This window comes from Catharus ustulatus, chromosome 2, assembly GCF_009819885.2.
Source record: "Catharus ustulatus isolate bCatUst1 chromosome 2, bCatUst1.pri.v2, whole genome shotgun sequence".
In the NCBI taxonomy this organism is placed as follows: Eukaryota; Metazoa; Chordata; class Aves; order Passeriformes; family Turdidae; genus Catharus; species Catharus ustulatus.
In genome coordinates this window covers 4,541,857-4,555,016 of record NC_046222.1, presented here as the reverse complement: position 1 = coordinate 4,555,016, position 13,160 = coordinate 4,541,857, and the positions used below count along the sequence as shown (strand labels likewise).

The 13,160-nt window shown below is 47.1% G+C and overlaps 1 protein-coding gene across 1 annotated transcript; it reads right to left on the bottom strand.

Annotated features, from left to right (window-relative positions):
- Window positions 1–745: 745 nt before the first annotated feature.
- Window positions 746–11,544, bottom strand: LOC116992588. The gene is made up of 6 exons (XM_033052366.2): window positions 11,415–11,544; window positions 10,314–10,592; window positions 8,642–8,890; window positions 5,175–5,309; window positions 4,483–4,602; window positions 746–3,096 (listed from the first exon to the last, which is right to left on the bottom strand). The coding sequence occupies exons 1-6, from the start codon at window positions 11,467–11,469 to the stop codon at window positions 2,936–2,938; spliced, it is 999 nt and encodes a 332-aa protein (XP_032908257.1). The 5' UTR covers window positions 11,470–11,544; the 3' UTR covers window positions 746–2,935.
- Window positions 11,545–13,160: the final 1,616 nt, after the last annotated feature.

The window sequence follows — 13,160 nt, the reverse complement described above, 5'->3', positions numbered from 1 at the left end:
CCAGAGGAGGCAAAGCTGGCATGGCACAGCCTCACTGAAGGCACAAGAAACCCCAAAGAGGCAGCACAGGCACCTTCATTTCTGGCCAAATTCCTGATAGCACCAGCCACATCCATACCCTGTTCTTCTGTCAGATCCAGGTGGAAAGTGTCCTGCTCTTCCCTGGGAGATGCAGCACCGTAGTCAGGCTGGAAAATGCCTGGAAATTCAGGATCCTCAGAGTGCTGGGTTCATAATTGCAGGGCAGGATCACCCATTGCCAGGGATAAATCTGTTACACAATCATATCAGGACATTGGTTTTACCCACAATCTGGGCCCCCTTGTCTAAGGGTGAGAACGAGCCACATCCTTCTTGCAAAAGGTGCAAGGCAGCCCAGTATCCTCTCTCCAGCTAAGGTGGCACCAAAAAATACAGATGGGTAACACCAGATCATCATCCTGCATCCCTGCCCCTCACAGTCCAAGCACCAGAGCAGGGCTTGGTGTGCATGGATGTACTTACACAGTAACACACATTCCAACAGGGACAAGCTTTGTGCCACTGTCCCACAGCCTCTCCTGGGGTGACTTACAGATCAAAGTCCTCATGATCTCTGTGCCCTTGACCACCCAAGTCAGCTCTAGCCAGCAATGTCATCTATCATCTTTATTTGGCTGTGTGTTCATTTGAAAATAAGCCTGTACTTCCTGTGAAAACCAGAAAGAAACAGTTATTAAATAACAAAACTTAAACAGTTCCGAAACAAGGTAGAAAACAGATCTTTTTATTTGGAACAAAATTAATCATGGGTGGGGGAAGGAAAGAGGAAAATAAAAGAACAATAGCTGGGCATGAACACACACAGTTAAAGGAAGAGCACAGGCTGCATCACTTCTCTCCTGACCTCACAGTTACACAAATTTTGCCCCATTGTTGAATGGCACTTTCAGAGGTAAAGGACAGAAAACCAGCCGTGGTTCAATCTGTCTCACAAAGACCTCTAACATCTCTATGGAAAAATCCCTTCCAGGACCGGGATCATAGCAGTGGTGGTGCTCAGAGCTGCTCACAGCTCAGAGCATGGCTCAGCCTCTGAAGCATGTGCTGGAGTCGACTGTCCCCTCCTGCCCTTGCCAGAAAGTGCAGAAGTGAAGTTATGCTGACTGTGTCCCCTCGTTTTGGTGACACTGGCCCGGTGACATTCGCCCAGTGTCACCTTATTGTCATTCAGCTCACAGCCTTTGAGGAATGTTTATACTGAAAGGAGTTAGAACAGCACCGTAAGGAAAAGAATTATCAAGAATTATCACCTCTCTCTTACCGTGGGAAATCTGATTCCTACAGCAGCCTTTAAAAGCAGAGACAGGCTGAATCACCACCAACACAGTACACGAGATCCAAACGTCTTCTAAAGAGTCACAGCACAAGGAAACAACGAGAACCATCAGCTATGGCTGGGTGTCACTGATGCAGAGCCCTGGCAAGTGCACAGAGATGAAGGAGTCCCAGGTAAGGGTGCAGCCACCCCACCAGCTCCCTGGCCTGGGAGAGAAGCCTCTAGTTTAGTTTGGATTCTGCTCACAGCCCTCCTTGGATGGCACTCACCAGGCATATCTTAAATCCATTTCCAAGGGATTCACAGTGTCAGCACAACATAAAACGGGCGAAACTACAAGGGAGGGGAGGAATGCAGTACACGCCTCCCCACCCCTTTTGGTCTCAGTTTGTACCATCTCTGCTTTTACTACCGTGCCTTTCTAGCTCAGCAGGCTAATTTAACACTAAAAACCAATTTAACACCCCACTCTGACTGCTACAATTGTCTTCTACAGTAAATACCTTGCTCTGGCAGCACATCCTGCAGCACTCCCTGCAGCCTGACATCCCTGCGGTCTCTGGCAGCTTTGAGACAGAGTCCCTGCCCTCTCCTCACCACAACCTTCCTCCCTGCAGGTCTACCCCAGCTGCTCCACAGGCAGAACCTCCCCTGAGCAGAACAGGACATGCATAGCAGCAAGACTTACCTAAGAGATGCTATAAATTGCTGCTGTCTGTGCAGCTAACACAGCCCCCAACAAGCCTACACGCACAGGCAGATGGCTTCATCAGCTTGCAGTAGCTAGACTATTGCACTAAAGGCACTAATGCTTGCATTGATAAACAACCTCAGCGTTAAAATCAAGGTTTCTGCCAAAATTGCAGCCACAAGCCCCCTCCTGCTGCAGGCAAGCGAGTGACAGCTCTGGCTTAGCTCAGGGGCAGCCCAAGCAGTCAGGATTCTGGTGAAAGGTAACCAAGGGTAACCTGTGCCCTCTGTCATTTGGGGCACCAAGAGGTGAGTAAAGCCAGCATCACCCCGGGTCTGCACACAGCATCTGCAAGTCAAATGTCAAGCCCCCACCACTGCTCCTGCTCCAGGCAGCAAGAGGTGAGGGCCAAATCACAGGGTCTGTTGCTCAGAGGAGTGACTCAGACAAGCACCCAGGGTAGCAGATACTGAGCTGAGACCTTCTTTGAGTTTCCTCTTGGAAAGAAATGCCCTGAAGTCTCCTGAGAAGGCTTCTCAGGAAATTTCTGGCAAGTTCTTGGCTTCTGCCTGGGTCTGGCAGGGCCACCTCAAGCTGCCTGTAGTGCCTGCCCCTGGCAAGGCATGGGGTGGGCAGGGAGCAGGAGGAGCTGCCCATCTCATTCCAGGCTGTCCCTGGGGCTCCTTGGTTTATCTGCAGCTCTGTTATCAGGCAAAGCATCAAAGAACCTGTCAGGCCACGGCAGTGCAGCCTTGGAGCCACGTGTGTGCTTTTCTCTGTATTTTCTTTTATCTTTTTAAATGAGGTCAGAAGGTCTAACACCTCACAACACCTTTCCCCTGGTATAATTTTCCAGACACAGTGAGACTATGGGATGCAAAGGACAAGAGTCACAGGTTTCAGGGTGGAACAGCAAGCATGTCAGATCAGTCATCAGTTGGATCAGGGAAACAGTCTGAGGCATCTTCCTGGCTTTCCATGTCAACCAGGACCTCAGGAGCTGGCATTTCCTCTGCTTCTATCTGCACTGGAAAGTTTTCTTCTGGCAGTGGCTGGGGCTCAACACCTTGGCCAGTCTGGGCAGCATCTGGAAAAGGGAGAAATGGTTTGTAAGTGCCCTCACTATGGCTCCCCCTGATGGAAATTCTCCCCCCCGCCCCCGGTCCCTAAAGCTGCAGGCTCCTTAATCCACTCAGTCCGCTCGCCCCAGGCATCTGCAAGTCAAATTTCAATTTTCTCTGTAACTACTCATTTACTGAGCTATCCATCATGTCTTAATTTCAGTACCAAAGTGCTCCATCTGGCTTCTTAGTACCAAAATACTTTAGTACTGTTAGTACCAAACCTTTAGTACCAAAATACTAAAGCCAAATGTATTCACTTACATCTGAATAATTAAAGCTGGCTAACAGTACACATTCAGTTCTCACCTACTTTCCACATGCATCTCTGCTTTTTACTTAATTGTAAAAAAATCTAAACGTGGACTACTTTTTAGTCAAACTTATAATGTGTGATTTTTTTATTAAAAGCTCTACACTTGAAGTATATTAATATTAAACCATGACCTGAAAGACTTCTTTTTTCTCTTTCTTGCTCTATGTTCATGAGTAGTAGCATTTAATATTTTGAAAGCAGAGCAAAGAGTATCCAAGGTTAGATATAAAGCACAGCTGAGCTACAGGAGACTGTGCACAGTGCAGTGAAGGACATCAGAAATGCAGTGCTGAGACCAGGCTGTGACCTCTGTAATGCTGCTCCAGTTCATGATGAATCTGCTAAACCTACTTCAGCTAATGATGGTGCATTACTAGGCAAGGCATTGCCAGCATTTGTGTTTGGGAAGTAAAACCGAGGGAAACATAATGCAAAAGTGGAGTATTAATATCAAGCACTTACAGAACAGGAGATTTCTAAAGGGTTTTTATCACAGCATTCTCTTGACCATATTGTGCTAAAGCTGTGGGGATTTATGCTCGATTTCTTTGAAGAATTTAAAATGTGACCACATCCTCACTCTAGCCTCAGTTTAAGAAAATGCACCAGCCTCCGGCTTTGATGGGATTTAGCTGTGTTTACAGCTCAGCACATTGGCTCCTGCTGTCCTGAAGATGACTGCTCACAAAAACAATGCCAATTTTAATAAAATGTTACTGATGAGAAGGGGAGAGGGGTGAGAAAATGGCAGGAAAGCTGCTGAGTTTTGGGGGGGTTGCTGTTTTTGAGGTGTGTGTTTTATTTAGCACAGGAAATACTGGAACAGACATCCTGCAGCCTGCTGGCAGCACCTTCTGTGGGATGCTCACGGAATGGCTGCCTCTACCTCCCATGGCATGAGTAAGGTACTGAAAAATGCCACGCTGCAACTCCTGGAGAAGGTGCTGGCATGTCCCAGGCCCCTCTCTACTGCCACTCACAAACACTGTGACCCTCCTGGACAAGGTGTCTGGACTAAACAGGTCACTGCACTCACCAGGCTTCGGAGGACGCTCGGTTTGGGCAGCTTGAGCCTCGACACGGTCTCCGTTGGGGGGGCTCTTCGTGCCTTCACCAGACACCACTGACATTGTTAATCCATCATCCTTCTCCTCCTCTGTGAAACCAAAACCTGAGATTTGAAGGCAGAGGCCCCCCACACCCCAGCTTTGGCAGGTTTGTTGTGATGCCAGACCCCCAACGCGTGTTTGCGTCCCCTCCTCGCACGGCGCTGGCTCCGCTCCCGGCACGCACAGATGCCAGAACCAAGGGTCACTGCCAGCCTGCCAGAGACCTGCCTGGCCATGCTGGCAGGGTCACAGCTTGAGGTGGCACGGGCAGATTGCACTCAGGGACTGGTGCTGACAGAGGACTGCCATCAGAAACATTCAGGTCATTTCAGGATCACACGTGAATGAGGTTCAATTTTATTGCCCATAAGAAATATGCGGGGTTTTCTTCTCACCAGGAGCACAGGGTGAGGTGAATAAAGGAAAAGTGAGGTTTAACTCAAGACCCAGTAAGAGCTGCCTATCAGCAAGCAGACTTCTGCTCCAGCAGGTCAAGGCAGGACAGGCTGGAGGACAAGCAGCCACCCAGCTGAGACCAGGTTATTCTATGTCAACCACAGCCTGCACAAACAGTCCTCTCTAAAATTAATCACAGGGGGTCACAGCATTCCCCACTCACCTGAAGGCACTGGGATGAACTTGTGTCTCCTCCTCATGCAGCAACATATGGTTGCAGGCAAAGCCACCAGCAGGATGAGCACACCGGCTGCACACCCTGCCAGGATGTAAATGAACCCCGGGTACTGCAGCAGGTCTGCAAGAAGGACACAGCAGTGTTAGGTACCGTGGTGCACAAACTCCTTTCTCCCAGTGGGAGAAACCCTGCAGCTAGGTTAGGGCTTGTTGTCATCACTGCTGCCTTAGTTTGGATCAGGGCAGCTGACACTGAACCATGGCACTTTGTGATTTATCAAAACATTGTTCAATGGAATGTTTCACTAAGAGAAGAGGTCTCTGCTGTGTGCATTTGCTTCTGCTTCCTCTGATCACTGACATCTAAGGGAAGTTTTAATCAAATTTAACAGAGGAGATGGTGGTTTGAAAAAATACTACTTTTCAACAAGTATGAAAACAGCAGCTGAGGAGGGAAACCTGAGGAAGCGCCTCCGGCTGAAGGAAAAGCTGTTGAGATCATACCAGAGAATCCACTTAGGACAGTCATAGAATGGCTGCACCAACCCTAGAGCAAATCCCATCAGAGCCTGCACTGCCTCAGGCATCAAGGACTGTGGCCACTCGAGCCAGAGCTGTAGGAGAAATCCTTCCTGGACTCTGTTGCTGCTCGGGGAGGATTTCACTCCGTTCCCTGGGCGGCCAGGAGCGTGCAGAACACGCAGCAGGAGCAAGGGTTGCAGATGGCTGAGCAGAAGGGCAGCACAAGTCAGGGGTACCACAGATCAGAGGTGATTGTCACCCAGCTCGACTCAGGGCCACTCTGATGGGGCAGGGCCACACATTTGCTGCTGCTGCTGCTGAGCATGCAGCTGGTAGAGGGCATCGCAGACTTGCACAAGACAGACCCATCCAGGCTTGCTCCTTCATCACTTTTTATCTTTTTCTCTTCAGTCAGAGTCAGGATTAAAAGCACGGAAGATGGAATTTCATGTTCAGTCTCAGTTGTTGATTAATTCCTATCTAAATTACAGTGAGTGCTACAGCACTTGCAGCTAACAAGCTAAAAATGGAGAAATGGCGATGGATCTCACTCGCTACAAGGTCTTTAAGGCTTAACAGTCCAATTAAAAACTAACACCTCAATTATTTTTACTTTTGACCCACTGAACAAACACCCGTGACCCACAGTGCGGCATTTTCTATCCAATTAAAAAGTGCCACCTATACCCAAGAAGAAGATGATGAAGAAGAAAGAAAACCTCTGCCCTAAAACCTCCATCTTGCTTCATACCTATTACTGTACTCTAAAACCCCAAATTCCAAATCCTTCACCCTGTGACACGGCACACTTCTATTAAACTACTCACCAATGATTCTAGTTCTATCCATCAGTTTTGGAAGCCTTCTCCAAGGCCTCAGGTCAAATGCAGCGTTCGTTTGGGGGTCAGTGCCTGACAGCACAGAAAGTTCAAAACTCCCTGTTTCAAAGGTTCCAATGCTCCTTCACTGAACTCATCTGCTCCAGCTTGGGGCAGCCTCTAGGAAAACTCTTCTTGCTGTATGCAAAACAACCCCAACAGCTCCATTTTAACAAAAATTCCTTAAAACTCCTTAGGTAAGCCTGCGCCATCCCCTTCTGAATAATTTAACTCCTTTTCTGCAGCAACCAACAGGCTCATTTGGAGCTTATTTTCACGCCCCCAAAAGCACTAATTGCTCCATATCTCCAGAGACTAGGAAGAATTTTAAATGTTTTTTAATTTTAAGTCTTTTATATATGTTGACTTCTTAACTTCTGAATCCTGTGTGTTCAGAGCCCTGTGCTGCCTGGGAAGTTTTTCTGCCAAATTGTTCTTTGGTAATAATTATTCAAAATCAGTTTCATTGGCCAACAGGTTGCCCAAATGGATGTTTTTACATAGATTGTATACCTACAGTGGAAAAACTAAATTCAGCCCTTTGCCTGGAGCAAATAATAACCCACAAAAATAATTAGCTAACCTTCGATTAAATTAAATGAGCCCATTTCCCTCTTCAATTCATTTTGCTGGTATCCAGAATTGCTTTAATTCACTTTTTACAAATGTGATTGCATTTGGTGACTAAAAAGTGAAATTGCTGCCACTTGCTTTCTTTCAGACCCTTCCAAATATGTGTTTATTTGCATGTCCATCCCTAAAGAGATAACACTAAATTCCCTCAAGAGTTTTCCAAGAGGGGAACAGATATTGCACCCAGGGGACTGGGCAGCCTCCCAGGATCAACCACAGAATCTGTCAGCACTCGTGTGATTTATCCCAGTGCTTGACTGAACAGCTCATGGATGTTCCCATCCTCATTCCCCAGTGCCTCAGCCAGCTTGGGTCTGACTACACTGAACAGTCTCCAACCAATTTAACTGGGTCAAATTCAGGCCACTGCTCCACAGCCACAAATGCCAAATGTGCACAGATTGGCCAGCAGTGCCAGTGGGACCAGGTATGCACAGCTCACAACATTCCACCTGAATGCCACCACAGGGTCTAGGTCAGGAGGGGTGCTCCACACCCACTGCATGCCAAGCACAGAAGAAAAGACAGTACCTGCCGTGGAGCTGGAGTGTCCCAGACAATTTCTAAAATGCTACAGTACAGTTTATCTAGCAGCAAAAGTGATTAAATTAATTACAGCAAAATTTGTGCCTGTAGCTTTGATAACCATCTTTGCTGCCAGAAACTGGAAGAACCTTCACTACTGGAAACCATACCCAAGGATCCAGATTTTCTCTATCATTAAACTCTGGCTTTATTCAAGCAGACTACTCAGCATTTATGAATAGTTTGCAAATGGATAAAGTCCCAGCCTTCTCGCAGACTTACATGTCTGAACAAGCATATTGAGAGGAAAAAACTCTACATTCCATAAGTAAATTTCTTGTGTCTTTACCCACTTCTGATGGATAGGGCTGATGGAGAGACATTTGTATAGATCAGAAAATATTTAGTGCTTCTGGCCTAGATAAAGGGAAGAGAGATGAGGCAAAACACCTCAACTGAGTCCAGCAGCAACAGGGCTGAACTAGTGGAAGGGTTTTTATGGGGTTGCACAGAAACTGGAAGGCATCTGGGTCATGGAAGCACTTCAGAGCAGGAAGCAGCCTGTGTTTCTAAAGCTGCATAGAGACTGGTGCACAGGAGGGTGCAAATCTCCATCCCCAAAAAGTGGGGAAAGAGACAGATGGAGATCCATCCTTGCTGCAGAGCTGGGTAAAAGGACCTCCTCAACAAACTTATCCCATCTGTGGTTGTAGGCTGTGTCAGTCCAAGGCACAAGAGAGAGAAGGAAGCCAAGGGGTTGCTTTCCAAAGGCAGAATTTGGTAACTCTGAAGGGAGATGCCAGAGGACAGAAGAGTTTGATATTTTGAAACAACCCCTCAGTTTGCTGGTGCAAGAGGCCAAAAAGAAGACTTTTCTGGAGATGCCGTTACTCACCGTAGCTGCAAGACAGCGTAATGGGCCTGGTCCTTGTGACGCTGTTCCCCTTCAGAACTTCACATACAAACTCCCCAGGCTCAGTTTTGTCCAGGTGAACCTTCTTCCCAGCATCCTTAATGCAAGCCCCCTCAGCCTTCAGGTGGGTGCCATTCAGCAGCCACCGAAAGACCAGGGTGTCTCTGCTGGCCACATGGCAGGACAGCTGTGCAGTCCCATCAGGGAAGCACTGGATACCAATGGTTGGCTCTGGTCACACACACCAACAGGAACAGGGAGGAAAGACAGAGGTGAGGAGAGGACAGCAGTGAACACCAGCTGAACTTTTTACCAGCAATCCCACTAATCCCAGTTTTACTGTATATGGGGCACACAGAAACAAGTCACCAGACTCCTGAGTTCCTGTACTCTGCCCTGAAATGTTTAACAGTGCCCACACCAACACTGCTAGTGACTCTGGATCCTTGTTTTGGGATCCTGTTTTCATTTTCCTAACTGACACTGTAATAAATAAATAAATAAAAGCCCCTGGTCTGAGAGGGTGGTGGAAACATCCACAGCATGTGCCAGCCAGAGCCCTCCTCTGTAACCAGCAAATAATCGTAGCTTTGGAGGAGACTCAGTCCTTCCCTCCACCAGAGGTTTGTACTTTTGCTGTCACTCTGCCCCTTTTTCTACTTCAGAGTGGAACTGGTGCAAATCATGGCCAACAGGGGTACAAACACAAGACACCTGCAGTTAGATACGATACCCAGACTAGGGCATTTTATAATGAATCAATGAAGCATTGCTCTTGCTGAATTTCCCTGAATTTCTCACTTTCAGTCTACTACAAGGAGCAAACCCATTTTCCTACATTTGCCACTTTGCAAATACAAACTAGATAGAGAACTGATACGATTTTCTGACAGCAGGAGTAACATTGAGAACATCCATCCTTGGAAACAAGCTCAGAAATCACTTTCTTGTGTTAGGATGTCATCTTTAGTTAAAATTTCCTGCTTCCAGGAACATGCTGGCTGTGGAAGTTTCTCCCTGCCTTAGGGGTGGCAACAGAACAGAAGGAGGAGGCAAATGTTCCCAAAGTAAATGCACTGAAATGGAGGTTAAACCCAGGACCCTTGTGCAGTTTTTGACTATTTCCAGTCTAAGCCCCTGGTCTTTGTACCAAGGAGTCACATCTTTGACCTACTGTGCACAGCAGTTCCGCCTGTTTGCACCCAAAAGGTGGAAGGCTTCATTTGTCTTCACTGAGATCAGTTTGCTCAGACATTTTCATTACAGTTTCCTACACTTCAATTTATCTTAGGAGCCTGTGTAAGTGAAAGCCCTGCAAAAGGAAGGGTGGTGATGAGGACCAGAGCAACGCTCTGTCTGCCTGCAGCACCATTCCCAGGAGGACAAACCCTCCTAAGCCTTCTCCATGTTAACCCAAGCAATGAGCTGGATCCTGTACAGAAGTGACTTTGTTTCTGTCTTTGCTGTCTGCAGATGGATGAGTGGGCACACAAAAGGGAACAGGAATTCTGAGGGGACAGGAGGGATACTGGCATGGTTCCCAGAGGCACCTATAGCTCCTGCAAGCTCAAGCAGTTTCTTAAATTTCAAGGCATCAGGTTTCCAACCAGGTTCACATGTTCAAAAGCTTTTTGTTGCTAAGAAAGCCACTTACCAAGTACTTCCAGTGTAAATTTTTTGCTGGTGTTCTGAAAAACAAATTCGTATTTTCCTTCATCATCTTTCTCCACTCTCCTCAGCACCAGGGAGCCGTTCTCTAAGTTCAACAATCTACCGGCAGAAGTGCCACATCTGGCCAACAAAGTATCATTTATGGTAGTTTTAGAGCATTTCTGATCCTCCCTGCTCATACTGGACAAGTCCTTCAGGCTTTGGATTTCCACAGAAAAGAATGCTGAGTTGCCGCTGAGCACACCAGTCCGGAGGGCAGAGCCTGAAAGGAGAGCAAGCTTGCCATGTCCATCCATCCCCTCCTGGCTGCTTCTCAGGAAGGAAAATGCCCAGGTGAGACATAAGAGGGACAGACCCAACCCCAGGGACAAGTTGGATCACCAGTGACTGAAAATCAGAGGAGTGGGACACCTTCTATAAGGTCCAACTTGCCCCCACCTCAACAGCACAGGAATGGTGTGCACACCATGCACACAAGGAAACAAAAAGCTGAGAAGCTGGTCTTTTCACTCCCTAAATTTAAGATGACCATCTACCAGCCCCTGTCAGAGATAAGAGACTGTGCAAAGAAAGGGCATCAGTGCCATGGACCTTGCACAGAGGGTAGCAGAAACAACAGCTGCAGGTGCACAGCTGCTTTCACCCAAAGATGAAAATCACAATTTTAACCTGAGCACGTCTCACAGTACACTTGCACATTATTAAGTCGTTGTGTGTAAATCAGAGATGGGTAAATGGCAGGGTGGCAGCAGCCTGGGGACTAACCCAAGGTCACAGTGAGTGTTGGGAGCTGGACCATGTCGCTCTCAAGCCAGCACTCTGCATACCAGGACCTTACATTCCCGACTCAAAAGCTTCTACAGATGCAGAACACTCAGAAAATACAATATTGTTAGTTATTGTTTGTTTAGTAGGAAAAGAATCTGTCTTACTTTGGTCTGACTCCTCTTTCATGCATTAGCAGCCACACTATTTGATGTCATCCCAAACCTGGTAGCGCCCTTAAAAGATCTTGGAGCAAAATTAGGGCGTCTGCTCATCTAGGCAAATCTGTGCCAGCCCCATAAAGAAAAACCTTACTTACCTTGAGTTATTATCACCAGCAAGCAGAGCAGAGTAAAAGGAGAGTTGAAATCCATTTCAAAGAGCTCCTTGCATCATATGCTGAGGAGACGATCTGGCTACAGAGCTCGGTGAAAAAAGTGTTCGGGAAATGATGTCAGAAGCAAGAGGGGACAAAAAAAAAAAAAAAAAAAGAGAAGAGAGTCCATAGTGGACAGATTGAATGATATTTCAAAATAGACCTGCAAGGTTTTGGGTGACTGAACTCAGGCTGAGACAATGCAAGCCACAATGTGCTCTGCAAAGTCCTGCAGCTCAGAGGTAGCTGTGAGTGTGAGAATAGGGCTGAGAGGTGAGGGGAGACAAAAATATCTCCTGGTCAGCTCACCCCATTTAGGAAGATGCTAATGTCAAGAGCAGGCAAAGGAGAAACACCTGTTTCTTTCATCCTTTTCTAGTTTATCAAAGTACAGCATCCCCACCCAGGGAAGAGAACTTAGTCCAGTCAGATAAAGCACTGCACATGAAAACAAGCTGATTTTCTAAAATACTAAAAGTGATCACTCCTTGACATCTCACCAGCAGGAAGGAGGTTCGGGTCAAGGCTCTCCTTCTGTTCCCAAAGGCTGTGTTGCCAGTGTGAACTTTGCCAGGCTCTTCTAGCGACTGAGTGGTTCAGAAAAGGCTCCACACAGCCACCCCAGGCAAAGAGTAAAGCTTATGGGAAATTGCAAAATTAAACTGAATGCAGCCCAAAAAGCTACCCCAGCTCTGTTTGGAGTGAAAATCTCAGAGATGAGACTGAAAAGCCAATCCTGAAACACTGGAACCAGTAATTTGGAGAGCCAGGTAGGGCTTTGCACGTTTTGAGACGGCTTAAAGCCCACTGGGTGTTGCCAAGGTGGGTTGCACAAACAACACTACAGGAACTGAAGGAAGTAAATTGGTACAGCATTAGAACCAACATCTGGATGCTTTCAGAAGCTTAGCAGATGTGCTGGGGAATAACTACAACAGCTGGGTTCAGGATGCAGCTGGGAACCTTATACTTTTGTGCAGTTTCTCTGGGCAGAAGGAGACACAGCCCACTGAGGGAGCTCCACACACACTTCTGAGAAGTGGGTAAAACCCTTGCCTTGTGGTCTGCACTGTTTTTCAATCAATCTGGCTCTGCTTGAAAAATTCCACATTTCAGTTGCTGGTTTGGCCACCCTGACTTATTATCAATGACAATTGCATCTCACCTCCTGCTCCCAGTGTCCCAAGCTTACAAATTTGGTTCAAGGCTATCACAGCAATATGCTGTCTTTATCATATGTGCATAGGACAGGCCTAAATTGATCTAAGATGGGACAGAAATAGACTTCTCTGAGAAAAGCAGTGAAGTGAGTCTTCAGACACTCACAGCAGTGCAGAGGAAGGGAGAGAGAAAAAAGTATTTACAGTAAGAAACACTTTCATTTCCTTCTGTGCTGCTGAAATAACATGAAGAAAATCTCTCTCAAATACCACTGCAGGACTGAGGCTAACCATCTGCCTCAAATGTGCACATTCAACTTCATTTCACCTTCATGCTTGAAGGGCAAGCTGGTAGAGCTTAGGGTTGCAGTGCTGTGGTGGAGACACGAGACAGAGCAGACAGCACGTGCAGGGTCAGCACCCCAAATGGGACAGCACCCCAAAATGTCCAGGACCTCAGCAAAACAGGATGCAAAAGGGGTCTGCATAAAGACTAATCCAGCAAAAGTTCAGCTCCTCTTCCAGCCAG